General features: G+C 43.6%; 1 protein-coding gene across 12 annotated transcripts in view; it reads right to left on the bottom strand.

Moving 5' to 3' along the window:
* gli2a (GLI family zinc finger 2a) overlaps positions 1-19541 on the bottom strand; it is a 357210-nt gene that overhangs the window by 48662 nt on the left and 289007 nt on the right. For 11 of the 12 annotated variants that reach the window (XM_041200500.1, XM_041200501.1, XM_041200499.1 and 8 more), the window contains 3 exons: positions 6454-6655; positions 4265-4478; positions 2613-2726 (listed from right to left, as the gene is read on the bottom strand). In XM_041200500.1, coding sequence (XP_041056434.1) covers positions 2613-2726; positions 4265-4478; positions 6454-6655 — 530 coding nt within the window. Of the gene's footprint in view, positions 1-2612; positions 2727-4264; positions 4479-6453; positions 6656-15716; positions 15803-19541 lie in introns of those variants that run through there. The other variant, XM_041200510.1, reaches the window with a different exon arrangement.

The raw sequence follows: 19541 nt of genomic DNA, 5'->3' as shown, positions 1-19541 counted from the left end.
GGTGCCGGGCCTTTCAGAGCATGTTTGACGCTGGCTGGCCGTTAATTGGCCAGCCAGCATGAAATCGTGGCTGGGGGCCGATCGCGGCTGGCAGACCGTTTACCAGCTGCTCCTGGGCCTGTCCGCTGCGCCCTCCCGATGACCCAAAAATCCTTGCTGACGGCACAGGCAAGAGGTAGAGAGATAGAAATGAGCTGAAAGAGTGGGTGGTGAGGAGAGAGAATGTAATGGGAGCATCAGCACCACCATATAAAGTGCATGAGCGTTTATCTGGACAGGGGGTAATGTAAGTTTCTGAGGGTGTTTAACCTCCAAATCCGTGAGTCTGCACTCACACAATTTTAATTTGTTCTTTTGAGACTTTGACCTTTCAGGCAATAAGAGGCAATCTAGTGATGTAAGTCACTCGATGGCTCCTGTCACGTCATTCACACGTGACCTTTTCGTTCTAACTTATAAATTGCTCTGAAAGTTAACATCGGCATATCAACTTTACCACTGATGGGCCTTTTAAAGTGTGTCAGACCATGAAGACGAAGATGTGGTACATTTTTGAGAGTACAGTAAGGTAGTGGTTACATTGCTAGACCAGGGCTGGAATACTAATCCAGTGAATGTGAGTTCAAATCCCATGTTGACAGTTTGAGAATTTCAAACTGAATTCAATTCTAACGATCTGGAAATAAAAAGTTGGGGGAGAACTTTCTCCCTGTCGAGGGTCTGAGCGGGAGCGGGCGGGCGCGCAGCCCACCTTCGCCTGTGATTGGCTCCATGCCTCCATTTTACATGGGCGGGCCATTAAGGCTCGCCCAGCGTGACACGCACCTGAAGGTGCTGAGCGCTCCCTGTACGGGCAGGGGGAGGAGGGAGAGTTGGGGCCTGCGCTCTTTTGTGCATGCGCATGCACACAAAAGAGTACAGAAATCTCCCTGAGGCAGCTCTGTGCCTCAGGGAGATTAGTTTGGGTATGAAAAATTGAAATAAAGGGAAAAAAAAATTATTCAGACATGTTCCTTCATGTGACAGTGTCACATGAGCTGGGACATTTCAATGAATTTTAATAAACATTTTTTATTACATTTATAAACCCTTCACGAAATCTCATCCCGCCTGTGGATGAGGCTCCATGAAAAATGTGAAGGCCGCCTGAGCTCTTCGCCTGCCCGCCAGCCTTAAAGTTGGACGGGCAGCCCTGTTAATCATTTCAATTACTATTTTGATGACCTTGATAGGCCTTTGACAGTTCGGCAGGCACACAGCTGACTCTGGTGCACGCCTGCCGAACTGAAGATCGGAATGTCGCGCAGTGACGTCGGGACACACGCCCAACGTCACCACGCGTCATTTTACGCGTTGGCGAGTGGGGTCCGCCCCTTCAAGCCAACCAGAAGATTCCGGGCTCGGTATCAGCAAAAGTGAGTGTGAAGCTGCTGAATTGTTGTAAAAACACTACAGTTCACCAATGTCCTTTAGGGGGTGGAAACCTGCTGCTCTTACCCAGTCTGACCTATAGTGTGAGTCCAGTCTCAAACCAATAGGTAAAAACAAAAAAACTGCGGATGCTGGAAATCCAAAACAAAAACAGAATTACCTGGAAAAACTCAGCAGGTCTGGCAGCATCGGCGGAGAAGAAAAGAGTTGACGTTTCGAGTCCTCATGACCCTTCGACAGTTCTGTCGAAGGGTCATGAGGACTCGAAACGTCAACTCTTTTCTTCTCCGCCGATGCTGCCAGACCTGCTGAGTTTTTCCAGGTAATTCTGTTTTTGTCTCAAACCAATAGGGTTGACTCTTAATTGCTCTCTAAAGTGGCTTGTCAGCTCTTCCACCAAGGATGGCTGGGGTGAGTAACAAAATGGTGGCCACACCAGTAATGTGGAAATTCCGTGAATTGGCAAAGTATTTTATCTGTTACATTCTTCTCCCCTCCGATGTAAATGTACCAATCATACGCAAGGATTGGTGAAACAATAATGTGGGTTCTTTGAAGATAAGACGATGTACAGATAGTATTCACTGGCAGACTAAACTAGTTCTTATCTTTAATGTTATGTTAAGAGGCATTGGAGAAAGTGCAAAGAAGATTCACAAGAAAAATGCCAGATATATTTATTAGGGAAAACTGGAAAGGCTGGGGCTCTTTTCTCTACAAAAGGGAAGGCTAAGGTGTGACTTGAGGTCTTTAAGATTATGAAAGGCTTTGATAGGGTAGCCTTAGAGCAGATGTTTACACATGTGGTGGAGTCCAAAACTAGAGGCCATGAATATGAGATAGTCACTAATAAATCCAGTAGGACATTCAGGAGGAACTTCTTTACCCAATGATCGGTTAGAATGTGGAACTCACTACCACATGGAATAGTTGAGGTGAATGCATTTAAAGATAATCTAGCTAAGTAAATGGGGAGAAAAGGAACAGAACGATATGCTGGTAGGATTAGATAAAGTAATGCGGGAGGAGGCCCCCATGAGGAGCATAAACACCAGCATGGGCCAGATGGGTCGAATGATCTGTCTCCTCATTGTGCACTCAATGTAACTCGATGACTCTTATAATCTTTGTTTTACTGAGCACTGGAAACATGCAACTTACACAGGCTCTTATTTACTCACCTCGGTTGCTGGAGACACAGTCCGGGGTCCCTCCACCTCAGTTTTAACCTTGGTGCGCTTGTTGATCATTGGATCGACAGTGCTGCTTACAGCGGACTCACCACTCAGCTTACTCTACAGAATAAAAACCGAGCCTTGCTAAAAAATTTAAACCCAACAGTGCAAATATATGAACACAACCAAGTCTGCTTACTTCAAAGCTAACATTTTTGTTTCAACTTCGATGTCACATTTCCCAAATCAATTTTTTTTAGCATTATCTGTTTCTTTACTCAGAATGAAAATGTGTCTTTATTGATAGTGATGGGGATGAGGATTTGTGGTGGGGCTGGGGTGGGGCACAGTGGGGATGAAGAGGAATGAACGACACAATCATCAAACTAAGATACATCAGCAAAAATACCTGGAAAAGCTTAGCAGGTCTGGCAGCATCTGCGGAGAGGAACACAGTTAACGTTTTGAGTCCGTGTCACTCTTCAACAGAACTACGTAAAAATAGAAAAGAGGTGAAATATAAGCTGGTTTAAAGGGGGGGGGGGGTGGCGGGGAGGTGGGACAAGTAGAGCTGGATAGAGGGCCAGTGATAGGTGGAGATTGCCAAAAGATGTCATAGACAAAAGGACAAAGAGGTGTTGAAGGTCGAAAATGGAATCGATTCCTTCACCTCACCCCATCCCCACTAGGGCTATCTGTACCTTGCTTGTCCTGCTTTCTACCCTTAATTAGCACATTCCTTAGATAATATCGCCACATTCAACACCTCTGTCCTTTTGTCTATCTCCACCTATCACTGGCCCTCTATACAGCTCTACTTGTCCCACCCCCCCCCCCCCTCTTAAACCAGCTTATATTTCACCTCTCCTCTATTTTTCTTTAATTCTGTTGAAGAGTCATACGGACTCAAAACATTAACTGTGTTCCTCTCCGCAGATGCTGTCAGACCTGCTAAGTTTTTCCAGGTATTTTTATTTTTGTTTTGGATTTCCAGCATCCGCAGTTTTTTGTTTTTATCTAAGATACATCAGTGTTAGGGGATGGAATACTGCAATGTGAGGTACAAAGTTGGTTAAAAATAGAACACTTAACGTTCAACTCATAACTTTATCCTCTTCATAAAACTTTGAACACCACTCCTTACTCTACTATTGTGACATTTCCATTTTCCATACTGGCCAATCTCATGGTCTCCCTGAGTGATGTTAACTTAGTGCTAATTTTAACTTATTGCTAACTACAGCTAAAATCATGGAACATTTCCACATTCGTGGGAACTGTTTTGAGACAATCTGTGGAGAAAGAATACGTTTTGTTGGTTTTTGCTAGATTGGAGCCCAGCTCTTCTGGGGTAAGAATCCAATGTGCTAAGCCACTTCCTCACTTTTGTACTCATTATTTGAAGGTGCCCCTGCACCACTCATGATCCCATGACCCATGCTCCTGCCAGTCCCCCCACCACCACCCCTCCCAACACCACCCCACCACCACCACCCAATTAACCCCCTCACCGCCACCCCTCCCAACACCACCCCACCACCACCACCAGCCAATCAGCCCCCTCACCGTCACCCCTCCCACCGCCAGCCCCCCAACCACCATCCCTTCCTCCCTATCCCCTGCTTACTTTGCAGTACCTCAGAAAACCCAGGCCTTACCTGGGAAGCTTCAGACGAGGCATTATTGGCCTGACTAGGTGGCAGAACTGCAGAGGTACTGGACATGTGCTGTCGTGGAGCGAACGTTGGTGATGGTTGTATAAGGGGCGGGGTGTGGCCGAATGCAGAGTTCAGGCTGCGTTGCTGGTTCAGTATCTGCTGGTGCATCTGGAAAGTTACTGGGTTGATGGGATGAGGAAAGCTAAATGCTGGGCTGGAATCAAACAATACCGAAATTTAAAAAAAAAGATTCAGATTTCTTTTCTACAAACATTGGAACAGTGCAGTGCCAAACATACTGCAAGTAACCAAGAACAACATGCTGCAAAAAATGGGTCAGTTCTTGTTTTGTGGCAATCCAAGAGGATGCATCACCTCTGCTTTGAGAATTGATCTTAAAATATGTTAAAACATCAAATAGAGTTAATCAGCAAGTTCAATGAAATCTGCTGTGGTTGACCAACCAAATATAGCTTTTTTTTCAAAAAATTATTTAAGGAAATCTTTTCATCTCTTTAGGAACACAGCTTTCTGCCCCGGATTTTGAGAATCAAAGTACATTCTTCTGAAAAAAAATGTATAGATGGGAGGAGTTAACTCCTTTAAGTGAATAACTCATGGTAGACCACTCCTCAGTGTGCTCGGTACTGCAACTGAAAGTAATCCTGGAAATACTCAGCAGGTCCAGCAGCATCTAGAGAGAGAGAGAGAGAGAGAAAAAGAGTCAACATTTCACCTCAATGACCTTTCAGTCACAGGTCATTGAGCAGAAATGTTTCTCTCCCAACAGAAGCTGCCAGGCCTGCGGAGTATTTCCAGTATTTTCTGTTTCTATTTCAGGTTTCCAGCATCTACAGTACTTCAGGAACTTAACTAGCCAGCACTGGTCCTTCACCAGGATCCCTGGTGTGGATCTGGACCCCCAAGACCTGCCGGCCAATCAGAGGCCGCCAGCTCTCCCGCTGCCTGTGACACCACCGGGAGCAGTGGCTGCTACCGGTCAGGCACTCACCAAGGGCCTAGGATTCATGTGGAACCCAGGCCACAGGTGAGGAGAGGGTAGGGGGGAGCGGTTGTCACTGGCTGGGGGAGGGTGGGATGAGGGAGAAGAGGGGTTTTGAAGAAAGGGGAAGCAGGTGGCTCCCAGTGACCCCTTTCTGTTCTCAAATCCGGGTCCCTCAGTTATGCATCAAATGCCTTTGAGTGAGGGAGTCACCCTGAAAGCTGTCAGCAAATCTGATAGGGTTCACTTTGTGGGGTCCCCCACCCCGCATGGTAATTCTCCCGCCTGCTGCTGGTCGAATATCAGCGACGGTGGAATAAGGCCCTTAAGTTGACATTAATTGCCCACATAAGGGCCTCAATTAGCATTTAGGTGGGAAGGCCATCCATGTGTCTTTCCACACTGGCCTTGAATTGGGCGGAAACAGGAAGTTGATGCGGTCACTCCAATCTAGGATCAGTGTCAACACATTCCAGAGAACATTTGTTCTAAATTTACTTACAGGAATGGAAATGTGATTCTTTAAAATGCATTTGCTTTTACGGTTCAATTTGTTGCAATTTGGCTTTTGTAGTAGTGGGCAGTATGTTAATCTAGAAATTACTGCTTTATTGATTGAACGGTTAAAGTACTTGGATCAAACTCCACTTCCTGTGATTTGAAAAGGGATATCAGCAGATTTATAAGTAAATGGGTTAGTGCCGCCGTTAATATAGCACAGACAGGAATTTAAACATTCATACACAACATGGCCTATTACATCATAAGAATATGTTATGGTACGCAAAGCGGCCTACAAGACAGACTTAACAGCAAAATTCTTATCTTCAGCAGCTCAATGGTCTGAATCTCTGGCTGTCCTTAATAACTCTATTACATATCTAACTTAATGTACATGTGAGAAAGTTCTGTGCCATTTGGAAAGAACTGCATTATGAACTTATGACCCCTTCTAATCAGCACTTGTTACTCGGCCAGCCAATATGCCGACTTTAATTAGAGGAGTAACTGCTGAGAGATGTGTCTGACTGAGATGCAGACAGCATGACAATCACTCATCAAGACTCAAAGGCTATGTGCGAATTATCCCATAGATGAACCATCCAGTCTCAATCACAATTGGTCAGCAGGCAAAGCTGGGTCTACTTGGGCAAACTGAATGACTGCTCAATGCTGAATGCCTCACCTGATCGCACCAGCTGACAGATGCCCGTATGATCCACTGGCCGCTGAGCTGCTTCGGGAGTTGTTGATGTAGGCCACCAGAGAGTTGGGGGATGTTCTGATCATAGTCTGCAGGTCAATGCTGGCGTCAGACAGCGGGGAGATGGACAGGGCCCGCTTTCTGCTCATTCTTGCAGCAGGACGAGGGCTCGAGAACCTTGAGACTGAGAGACGGAAAGCGGGCAGATCAGTGACAAACAAAATTGCTTCCACCAAACTTTATGTTTATTGACTGTAATAGAAACAACTTCTTTCATAAATCAGAACTTAATTTTCTTCAGTGCAATTTAAAGCCTTGGGACTTAGAGATTGCACCAGTTCTGTCAAATGCTGTGTTTCCCATCTCACAAAGACAGAGCTTAAAAGAAATGAAACTGTTTAGTTTAAGTGGGATGAAAGCTCACAAAAACCTCTGCCTTCTTAATCTTCGCCAGAGTGCACATTATACTTGAATCTTTTTATTTTTGTTCTTTTATTTCGGAATTATACTGCACTGGACTTATGCGATCTGGGTGCATTCTTAAGTGAAATGCAAGTGAGCAGCCACAGTTATACTGCCCACTGTGCCATTTTTTGAGCATCCAAATGCAAAGTTCTGTGATTGACATAGTTAACCAAACTAAGAAGAGTTCTGCTCAGCATACCCCCAGTGTTAAGGTAGCTGACATATTCCTGGAGATTTGATCATGTGACATTTGGTTTAATGGCATCCAATCACATTATTCCACTCATATAATGATTATGCACATGACATTTGATCACATGGTATCTGCATGCTGTTTGGGAATGCTATTATATGTACTTTGCCTATTTTGTTTTCTAGCAAGATAATTAAAGATTAGGAAGGTTTAAGGACAACTAATGTTTAAGTTAAAACAATTTCTGTGATGTTTCTACCATGTCAACCGCAATCAGGAACACCAAGTGTATTCCACTGATTCAATAAAAACATCCTTGATATAAATAACTCATAATTAAAGATTTTGTGCTACTTTCTGAAGCTATACAATACGCAGCAAGTTATAAAAATAATAAATAATAAATAAAAATCAAAACCAAACTGACTCCCCACAGCACAGTGCTGAAGCCTAGCTTCAGAGAGATGAACACAGTCCTCAGAGAAAAGCATCAAACTTGCCTGACTCCAGGAATAAAACACATTGTACAACAACACACATCACAGGCCAAAACACCCACTCTCTCCCCAGTTTATTTCTCTTTTCCTCCCTCCTACAGTTTATGTTTCTATTTCCCTCCCATCCCAGTTTATTTCTCTCTCCTTCTTTCCCTCCCTCCATTCTCCAGTTTGTGTTTCTTTCTCTCCTCCATGTTCTGTAGCTCCCTCTCTCCCTCCTATACTCTGCTAGGCTATGTTTCTCTCTCTCTGCCAGGTTGTATTACTTTCCCTCTCTCTCTCTGCCCCTCCTCCAGTTGCTCCCTCAGGGGTCGTTGAGTTTCCAGGTGACTTACGCTGGCCCTGGAGCTCCGTCTCTTTGTGCCGGTGTCTCTGAGCTCCCGCTTCGCGTTGCCATCTATGCGGATCGGGTTTTTAGAAATATAGTTTAATGACTTTTACGCTGGCCCTGCTGCCACCATTTTTACGGCCAGTAATGAAGCGGTGACTTCTGAATATGGCAGGACCAGCAAAGCTCAGGCAATATGATTCGGTTGCAAGCCATGCCAGCCAAGGGTGCAGCACACCCACAAACTGCACTGACAAAGACTTTTTCCCAAGTTGCCAATAGTAGCACTCGGGAGACTGGTCGCCCATTTTGGGAGACTCTCACCCAAAGTGGGAGTGTGGGGAACCCTTCCGCACACTGACATTTTAAGAGCTGACAGTTAGGTTTTGGGTAACAATAGCAAGTTAAAAGCATCATCTTTGGATGCCAGAGGCAAGTTTCAAGTTGGCTGCACACTAGCAGCAAGTGCACAGCACTAGTGATGCAAGTTTGCTCTATTTAGATGGTCTCTCTATCAAAGGTAAACTGCTGGTAAGAGTGAAATTGCTGATATTACTCAGCATGTTTGGAAGTTATAGGCAAGATTTTAACTCACTCAAAACCCATTCACTTACACAGTTAAAATCCACCCAATATTCCCATAAATCAAGATATATAATACATGATTTGTTAAGAAATATGTGTAGGAGCTTAAATAAGTACAATAGCAAATCTTTGTCAGGCTTGGAAGTTTGAACAGTTGCTGACACCTAAAGGTATTTTCTCAAGAAATTCATTTTAATTCCTCTAAACGCTATTACAGTTTGAACCCTTTTGGAAGTATGAGCAGCTCATTTATAGTGGTTGTCCCTGTCTCTTTCCAATACACAGGCACTTGCAGAACATCAGAAAATCCTCAATTGGTAAAAAAAAACTTCACAGCTCATCCCCTTTTTGAGTATAATACTTCATCAACCTACCAGATATATCAGGAGTTTTAACTCAATCATAAACCAGTTGTAACTCTGCTTTTTCATTGTTTACGTCTCTGAAACATTTAAAGGGTCACTGTGAGAAGTACTTGGCAAGCGTTTTATTGTTTGGCTCGTTAGAAATGCCACGTGCTAACCCTACCACATCAAATTCTTGAACAAATGGCATGATGCATCCCATAGTCATTCAATAACTGCACTCTGCACTTACAAACAAACCATTGTAAAGATTGGTCAAACATTTTCAGGATAGATAATGCTCATTTAATTCACAGCATAAACAGAACCTATTCACCCATTCCTTTGAAAGAGCTATCCAATTAGTCCCACTCCCCAGCTCTTTCCCCTTAGCCCTGCAAATCTTTTTCATTTCCAAGGACATACCCAATTCTCTTTTGACAGCTAATGCTGAATCTGCCTCTATCGCCCTTTCAGGCAGTGTGTCCTGATGGTACCAACTTTCTACCTAAAAATAAAAATTCACCTCATCTCCCTTTTGGTTCTTTAGCCAATCAGTAGAAATGATACTTAAATACTTATGTCTGAAGCAGAATTATGCTGCTCAGTTACAGTGTGCTGAAATAACAGTGATTGTGGGAACAATTGACTTAATACTGTTTAAAGTTAAAAGAAAGTGCGTAAATGTGTACAAGAAAAACACATAAGCTTTATATTACCTGAATTTGAATTCCCACAGTCCTCTGCTTTCTGTGGGCTCAGAGATGCAAGTTAGATTTGGCAGTCATATTTATCTCTGTTATCCCCTCACCTCGGGGGACCTGTGTTTATTAATGTGCCACTTCCCATGATAAATTACTAAATAGAAAGAAAAGCCTTGTACTCATTTCTCCCCCCATTTCCTGTGATTTATGTCTATGATGACTGCTCAGACATTGGCCCCCATTAATTTGCAGGCATCGGTGTGACGTCCACTAGCAGCTCGAGTTTATTGGTGTGTCTGCTGGTCGGCTGAACAAATGTAAACCTAATCTGTAAAGCTCTGTTGGAGAATGTCATGTTTAGTAGACTGGTCTGGGACCTTTCCAATACATAACGAGTAACAGGCATTTCATTTCTGTCTCTTCTAATTTGGGTCTTTGAGGCCTCTGAAAGTCTCGAGCCATTATGCTGCAGGGATGTTAAATACTGCGTCTATTGAGAGAGGAGGACAAGGGGCTGCAGTTTACAAGAGATTAAGAGGAAAGCTGCGAGAGCTGGAATTCCGACGTACAGAAAAAATACTGGAAATTTGCAGCAAATCAGTCCGAGAGGAAGTTCGGTTAACATCTTGGGTGGGACCTCCTGTTGAAGCCAATATTGTCAGCACTCATAAACTTGTTTAACTATTTACTGATTTTGCCAAGTTTAAATGGAGAAGTGGTCTTGTGGCACAGTGGGTAGCATCCCTGCCTCTATGCCAGAAGCTCCTGGTTCGAGTCTCACTCCAGGGCTTGGTGCATTCATAATTTAACCAAACAGGTTGATTATTGACCTGTAAATCCTTCCATATGTCTATGGCGAGCGGTAAAAGCAGGGGAGTCCTCTGGTCGGCCATGTGTTACGGACAGGAGGAGGGTTAATTTAAACAGTAGTAATTTCTTCTCTCAACACCTGTCTGTAAACAGAAAGGTGTTTTTGATTTGCTTCCCCCTTTATAAGTGGCGGCATATTTCCTAACCCCTTGATTTTGGTATAATCCAATTTTCTATTAATAACCCACAGCAAACTCAAGTTGGATGAACACAAGGGGTTAGTTTATTTATACACACTCAAAACATGGGAGGAGGGTCGTAATGTTGCCTCCTTTGCATTCATACAAAAAAAGGGGATAGAGAAAGAAAAGATTCATAGTGCAGAGACCACAGAGAAAAGAAATATTGTTTCACATGGGTTCCAGGGTCCAGAATCAACATCCAATGAGGTATGCCTTCACAGAGGTTGGTGGGTTGAAAGCCAATGCTGGATAATTCACTTTTCTGCTGGTGTTGCCTTCACACAATGAGATAGCCATGGAGAGATGAATCAATCTTGTGGGTAATGGTGCAGAACTTCCAGCAGAAACAGTGCAGATGGGGCCAGGGGTCCAACCTGGGCCAGATCTCCTTGTCTGTGAGGCTGCTGGTCAGTTGGCAATAAAGGTAGACTGAGGCTTTGCAGTTCAGCAGGGAAATATTACTGGCTCCACAAGCCAGAGGCCCATGTCACATGACTCCCACTTCTCCACACTGTTTTTGACAAATGTCTTGACCATTAAGAATTGAAAGGAAGGTTGTAGGGCGCTTTGTCTTAGCAGATGAGCGGACTCTTGTTGGCCAGCTGGGATCGTGAAATGCAGATGGCCTTTGTATAGCTCTCTTTGAATTTGGTCTGTGTGGTCCACAGGGGGGGCGTTAGTGACTCTTCAGGGATAATGGTGTGCAAGTTTCCCCGATACTGCCAGGTAGCTTCTTTTGTTGGGTCACAAACAGATATGGATTCAGCCCTTTCAGGTCTCTGTCCAGTTTGAAATGATCAGAGATAGCAATGAGCATACAGAGGTATGTTTTATTCAAAAAAATATACAGGGTGAGGTCTTAGTCCCTCATACATGCTTGTTTTGGAGTGGTGCCCATCAAGCTATCGCCTCTAGTGAAAGCTGGTGACCTCTTCCCTGAAACAAAATAGCTACAGAAACAGGCACAAGCATGTGCTTTTCTGCTTCATGGGAAGCTTCTAAATTCTAGGCCAAGTTTTAATGTGTTTGATTCACAGGATAGAAGAAAATGAAAAATGGTGGGGAGTGATGATAGGGGGAGGGGGCAGAAATTCATCTAGGGTAGAATTTGGGCCCTGTTTCGATGTATGAACTGAAAGGCTGCCCTGAAATTGGACCTTGAGCTTCATTTAAATAATTGGTGCAAACGGCTGTTGACTGATGAGACTCCACAAGCAGTTTGGCCTTCAGTAGGACTGGACAGCATTTTGGGCTCCTTGCCTTTCTGGGAGCAGCCTGAGGTATGTCTTGTGACACGAGGTGGGGAAGACAGTAAGAGGGGCAGGATGAGGGTGGGACGGAGATGGGGGTGTGTGTATGCAAGCAAGGCTGCCAGCAGTGCTGAGGAGGCAGGAGGTGCAGCTCTCGAAGAAAGCGCAACACTAGTAGAAGGTGCAGGCTGCGAAAGATTGCACAAGGACATTGGCCGTCAGTCGGTAAGCAATGGAGTGAGGAGGGTTCTATAGGTACCATCTCTCCACTTGTTGGATTTGGCGTTATTTCCATTGCAATCTGAATCCTATCACCATGATTCATGTGGTGGCTTCGAGGAGTGGTGGGAATGAGGACAGACAAACGGGAAATGAACCAGGGATGCAGGATCTGCCCTGTTATCGTTTGCAAGAGTTGGGAGAGGAAAAAATAGCCGGTGCTGGTCTGGCGGGCAGTGAAATTCAGGACCTTGGTATGCCTCACTGCTCAGTTAAATTCCTTCACTATCTCTGATAGTTTTGAGTGTTTCCATTCCTAGCCTGGAGAATTCGGAGTCCAGCTGTTGTGGCCCAATCATCACTCAAGCTTAGCTCAAAGGAAAGTGGAGCACAAAGTCATCTGGGCCGTTCTGGTCCCTATGGCTTCTATAGAATCAATGATACTCGGCAGCATCTCATCCATTACTTGCATGGGAGACGGGGGCAATGTAACTATGAGGCAGGAAGGTGGCAGAACCTGATGGATTCGGGCAAAATGAGAGTGTGTCTCGGGTCGCAGTTGGATAAAAGCTTTTATTCACTGCTCTCAGCAGCAAGTCTCAGCAGAGCAGAATTACGAGACTTTCAAAATAACAAGAGGATGGCTCTCTTGTACCTGTGCTTACAAGTCATTCTCAAGTGATTAGCAGCCGGGTGGAAGTGCCTCACAAACAGTGGCTCTGTTTACACATATGACCCACTCATTATTTGATTTAGATCACATCTAATCCTATTATGCGGGATTTGGAATGAGGATTCCACCCAGATCCTGCAGCTGGCACAGCTGGTAATGGAGCCCACTGGGTACCCAGAAGGAAAAAACAATTCGGACCAGTACTCTTACTTCCCAGTTTTTACTGGCGTTCCATTTTAAGGTATAGTAGACCAGTTCAGACCAGTATTCTTATTTCCCAGCTTTTACTGTTGTTTTACTTCTGGGTATGCTTGGTCAGCCTATGATGCAGATGCTAACATCTGCACGGTCTCAGCCAAGTACACTTGAATTGTTCACAGCATGTTTTGTGCCTCCATGATCCATCTAACCTTCACTGCTTTTCTTTAATAAACCGTCAGCGGTTTATATTCTGCTCTGCACCTCTTCTCTCCCAATGCTTTAACTCAAATTCAATTGCGTTTGTCCTAGCTTTCCTTCTCCATTATGTTTTTTTTTGGGGGGGGTGGGGGGAGAAGCACAGGGAAATGGAGAGGGAGGAAAAGGATGGGGAAGAGCACATGTCTTTCTCTTTTCTCGTTAACTGCGATTTATCTTCATGGAAATTCTACATTGCCTTGCATGCTCTGGGCACTAAAAGCCATTTCACGCAGATTGGCTTCAGACAAGTTGGATTGCAAATAGGAAAAGAATTTGCCGTGTTGACAGAGAAGCTTTGGAAGTCACTCAAAAAACAGTCAGAATGTGGTGAGAGGCCAAAACACACACATGTGCAAATGCCATGGTAAACTGAAAAATCAAGGCACATGTTTACCTACATCATTGACTGTTGCCTGCACTTTTTGACTTAAGAAAATGGAAGCTCGAAAATATTTTCCTGTCTTGATAATTTTCTAAACTCCTGCTGAGAAGATCTACTGAATTAAATTTTAATTAAAACTAAATTAAAAACTACAGATTGAGGAATCACCTGTAAAATGTTTAACACATTGTACCAATTAGGGTTTCTAAACACCCAGGATTCGAGAATCTAAGGGTGTCAGGTCAAACATCATAAGATTGCAGCAAAAACAACATAGAGAAGAATAAACTGGAAGAGAGAGAGAGTACTCATTACTTGGTGATGTGACTGTCACAGGTAGTGACGTGATCAAATATCAAGGCTCCACTTCAGCACTTTTCATATGTGATGTAAAAACCCATGCTTTCACAGTAATTAATAGTATATAGAGAGAAAGGCAGGGAAGGAATGTGGAATGCGGCCATGAACACATTTACAAGGTGATAATATATTCAAGTGCTTCATAAACCAAAAGCGCAAAGCTTGAATGGTTGAGAATGGTCGCCTAAATTACATCACATCTTTGGATTCACAACTGGGATTTTTTAGCTGTTCTTAATTGTTCTGGCTTTATGTAAGTGCTTGATTCTGCTTTAATATAGTTTTCAGGCTGCTGATACCTCCACCATGTAGATGTGCACTTGCATGTGTATTGCTGTTGAAGTGTCACAACATTTACACTAGAGGATTAGGGTTTACAGTTACACTACTGCAGCTTTATTGGGAGCTGGTCTGCAGTTCATTGGCAGGATCCGCAAGTCTGATATATATTACAGATTATATTGTACAAGGCTCCGCTCATACCAGAGAATTGTGAATGGAAGCTATTGGGAGTGAATCGCGGCTCTCCAGAAATTTTTAATCATTAAGATTCTCCAGCAGAAACTTGGGAGAGAAGAAAATCAAGGGCATTAACCTCTGAGCCCAGTTCTCAAATCTATAGCTCTGTTGATTGAGCCTCTGCACTAGGTGTGGAGCTTAGCAAAGTTTACTATCATATCTAATTTTTCCACAGTTCAGAAAGGGCACTTGCTTTCAAGCCAGCTTGTGTGGTGCCAGGCACAGTCCAGCAATACAATCAGACGTCTGCTGTCACTGTAGCCTCTGCCAAGGATCCAAGAAGTCCTGCATGATGCCCTGTCACACCGGTCATTGAGCCATTTCCCTGTCCAATTGTCTGCAGTGGAAATGTCGGACTGCAAGTCGTCTTGATAAAGTGAAAAACAGTCAATGCTGGAAGTCGGAAATAAAATCAACAATGTTAAATTTGGGCAGAAGGTCGGCCAGCATTTGAAGGAAAAAGGAGGAGTTGGCTTTTTGGATGTTTTCCATTGAAAGGCCTCACCCACATGTGAAACGGTCTTTTCTCCTTTCTGATGCTAATGGAGCTGCTGCACATTTTAAGTAATTTTATTTTGTGCTCATTATATAGAGCATTACATTTTCTTATTTGAGACACATAATATAGATCCACAGTATTAATCAATACAGACTTACACCATAAACGCACAACATAGGCCCGCAGTATGGACGCTCAGTCTAGGCTCACAGTGCAGATGTAAACTACATACTCATAATATTTACCCACAGTACAGACTTAAACTATAACTCACAATATAAACCCACAATGCAGAACTACACTACAGACTCACAATAAAGACTACTGGGTATAATTTTGTCACTAGCAGTGGTGCAAAATGAGTATTATTGGATTGGTCACCTGTTATTCGCAGCCTCTGATATTCAGTTCTGCTGCAGTCAATAGAATTAACCATCAGGTACTTTGTATAATAGACAAGCAATCCAATAATGCCCATTTTGAACAGCTAAACAAGATAAGTTTCTACCCCTAAGAGGTTTAAAGAACTCAACTGAAGTAATCTTAAATGAAGAGAAAGAAAACAGAAAATGAAGCAATGTGCATTCAGAGTAATCAAGCCAAATTTAGAGTTGTGCTTTTGTTTGTTTAAACACAGACCTGTGTAGTTACCGCAACTATTTTGGTTCAAGTAATGTTCCAGTGTTGCGGACACATTCCAAATCAGGTTGACTTACCTTTATAAATAGAATTGGCTTGTTAAATCTGGTGAAAGTTTTCAAAAGCATCTTTGGTGCCAGAAATTCACTTTATTGACGCACTTCTCAAAATCTCAATCAGTGCCGAGATATCTGTTGAAGCTCTCTGAAGTCATTAACATGTCAAATGATCATAAGGAGACCCAAATATGATGCCTGTTTTTCAAAGGAGGCAATGCCATCGGCTCAGTTAAAGCGTTACATTTGGTCTTTTCGCAATCCTGACATGAAAGCTTTGAAAATCAGCTGATTGCTTGTGAGATGCAATGAGATTCTGCAGGTGCGTCGTTACTTTGTACTTTTTGTTCTGTGCTACGCACTCTTCACTGCGACTGCCTGACCTCAGTTCCGAGCCAGCTGATAGTTAATGGCTCGGATTTGTATGCCTGGGCTTCACGTGGATCCTTCGCTGAGCCACCGGGGGCTGAGATAGGCAACGGCACTATTTCGGAAATGGCGTGCCCTACCCGCTGCGTAGCACCGCATGTTATAGGTCCATTGAGGATAATGTGCTTGGGCAGACAGGCAGCACAGCACTAAATTCCCCACTTCTGTAGTTCAGAAAGGCTAAACAAGAACAAATGTGGAGCAGTTGGATGAGCTGATGAAAAAATATTCAACACCCACTTGTTGTTTATGCTTACTGACAAGACCAGGAGGAAGAAACGGACTATTCAACAAGCTGAGATGAGGTTACTTCTGATCAGACTAATGCCTGGAAAAAAGACTGATGCAATCCAGATGCCTCAACAACAAAACGAGCAAAGAGCACATATTATTTTAAAGAGACAAGCACTTTGTTTTCGGAATACCCTTGGAATACACTAGCGCTTGGAAATCATCTGAGAAGATTTACAGCAGAAATCCCCCCAGCGAGAGGTTCAGCCAGGATCCTCGAAGCTCTAATCTGTGTATGTGTGGGTGAAGAAAGGTGGCCTCAGGAGGAGGGGATGAAAATTAAACACACACTATATAAATAAGTGAATAGTATGCATGCAACGCAACTAATATGCAAGTGCACCCTCTCCGCCACCCTGTGCATTACATTTCAGGATGATTTATTATTTAATCCAATTGCCCAAAACAACTGTTACTTAACATTATCTCAGCTAGGCCAAAGCAGACCCCTCATTAATAGCATTAAACATACTGAGCGGTGATTAGGAAATGCTAAACCCTGACTAGGGTGAAGCAAAATAACATTCTGCCTTGATTGTTTCTGACATGCACTCTCTGGTTCTACAGTGATGTTGGCACGGGAGCAGTCAGAGCATTCTGAACCTTAGACATTCACATATTAATACCAGCTCGCTGATGCCTTAGTAGGCAAATAACTATTCAATGTCATGCAGATCGTGAAGGCTATAAGCTGAATCCCCAAGTCTGCATTGAGATGGTAGTTTTAGCCAAGAAAGTGTGAGGGATGTTACAGATGGTCTCAGTGCCTCTGAGATAAGGTTTGGAAAAATTAGGACTGTATGTGTGTGTGTGTGTGCGTGTGTGTGTGTGAGATAGATAGTCATAGATGAGAAACGTAATTCAGCTTCTGCATAGTTCGTCCATCTAGAAATAATCTTCAACTCTCAATATCGGTATCTAACTGCATCTTAACCGATTCCAGATTCTTTGCCTCCACTATGATGTGGGTAAGGTTTCATCAGTGTTGCATGTTGCTGCCTGGGATGCCCTCATTAGTTCGAGGTTTGCTTACTTTCCAACAGTCCATCCATTGACACCCACATGCCAAAGCCTGGCGAAAAATTAATGCAGAGAAGTGTGAAGGAATGCATTTTGGTAGGAAGAATGAGAAGAGGCAATATAAACTAAATGAAACAGATTTAAAAGGGGTGCAGGTACAGAGGAGTCTGGCTGGATAGCAGGACAAACTGAGGACAAGTTGACAAAGCTGTTCAAAAGGCCTACAGAATCCTTGTGTTTATTAGTCGAGGCATACGGGACAAAAACAAAGGAAATTATGCCAAACCTTTATAAAATACTGGTTAAGGCGAAATTGGAGTATTGTGCTCAATTCTAGGCATCACACTTCAGAGAGGGTGTGAAAGTATTAGACAGCGTGCAAAAAAAATTTACGACAATGGTTCCAGAGATGAGGGACTACAGTTACGTAGATAGATTGGAGAAGTTGGGGCTGTTCTTGAAGAGAAGATTAAGGGGAGATTCGATAGAGTTATTCAAAATCATGAGGGGTCTGGATAGAATAGACAGGGAGAAACGGTTCCCATGAGCGGAAGGGTCAAGAAACAGAAAACACTGATTTAAGGTGATTGGCTAAAGAAACAATAAGGACATGAGGAAAAACTTTTTATGCAGTGAGTGGTTAGGATCTGGGAGGCAATGCTTGAGAGTGTGTTGGAGGTAGATTCAATCATGGCCTTCAAAGGGAATTTGATCATTATCTGAAGAGGTAGAATTTGCAGGGTTACAGGGAAAAGGCCAGGGAATAGCACTAGGTGAATTGCTCTTGCAGAGAGTTAGTATGGACACAATAGGACAAATGGTCTCCATCTGTACTGTAATCATTCTGTGATTCTATGATTCTACTCTTGGGTAGCAATTCCATTCACTGACCACTCTTTTTTCAATAAGAATTTGATAATGTAGTCCTTAAGGAGGTCTTGTTGCATGGTGGTAGTATCTCTGCCTCTAAACCAAAAGCTCCAGGTTCAAGTCCCACCCCAGGACTTGATGGCCATGGAAGGTGCATTCATAACATGGCTGAACAGCCCGATTGCCAACCTGTAAATCCTTCCAACACACATCAATGGCAGGTGGTAAGAGCTGGGGAGATTCCTGGTCAGCCATGTGATGGAGGGAAATCTGGAGCCTCTACCATCACTATCCACAGGTCCAAGCTACAACATGCATGTAAAGGTTCTTGTTGCCACAGCAGCTCAACTCCCTGAATGAAATGCACACATCACCACCAAAGTTGTTCTTAAGTTTGCCCTTCACCAATGTGAACTTGTGATCCCTTGATGTATACTGTCACAGCTTAATTCGTAGCAGTATTCCAGGTTTTCCTCATTTATCCTGCTTACGACCGCCACAGGTTCCCATCTATTCAAGGGTAAAAAATTCAATTTCCTCCATTCTTTCCTCATAACCTGATCCCATTGACATGAGCAATCAATCCTGAGGTTCTTCCATGCACATTCTAGGACCACATTCTCTTGCATCTTAATCATTACACACCAGTAGATTATTATCTGGATTATTACAAACCAAAATCACTAATATCACTGAATCTCTTTCAAAACTCCATCCTTAAATGTTTCAATGCCAACTATGTAAGCACTATGGTTGTCTAAGGAACTAGAGACAACTCTGGACTTCCTTTCCTGATTTTGAGGAAGCACTCTAGAACTCTCCCTGTGCCCTTCCAGAGGGATGTGGCTCAGGTCAGGAATTAACGACAATCCTTATTGTGGTTACAATGTTACAACACTCTGAATATCTCTTTGATGAATATTGGCACTGCTTCAATGGGCCTACTGTTTTGACAAGTGGAGCCCTAAACTCATTGGAAATTGAGAAGCTGGAGAGTCCGCTAAACTGCTGGAAGCCAACACGACATTTTATGGACTACAGATGACGTGACCTTTTGGAGGGAGTCTCGCACCTCATGGGTGGAATCGTGTGGAGGCGACGGGGGTTTCAGCTGCTGGCTAGAGAGCCAGTGAGATCACACGCCCTCTCCGGCATTGCCTCTTTTCACGCAGGCTCATGGCGTTTTGTTCCACTCAAGCACTTGACAGGACAGCAGTGGGCCTTCCCCTGGGATCA

The sequence above is a fragment of the Carcharodon carcharias genome, chromosome 12 (genome assembly GCF_017639515.1).
Source record: "Carcharodon carcharias isolate sCarCar2 chromosome 12, sCarCar2.pri, whole genome shotgun sequence".
Taxonomy (NCBI): Eukaryota; Metazoa; Chordata; class Chondrichthyes; order Lamniformes; family Lamnidae; genus Carcharodon; species Carcharodon carcharias.
The sequence above is the reverse complement of the archived record's forward strand: the minus strand, read 5'-3'. Positions and strand labels throughout refer to the sequence as shown.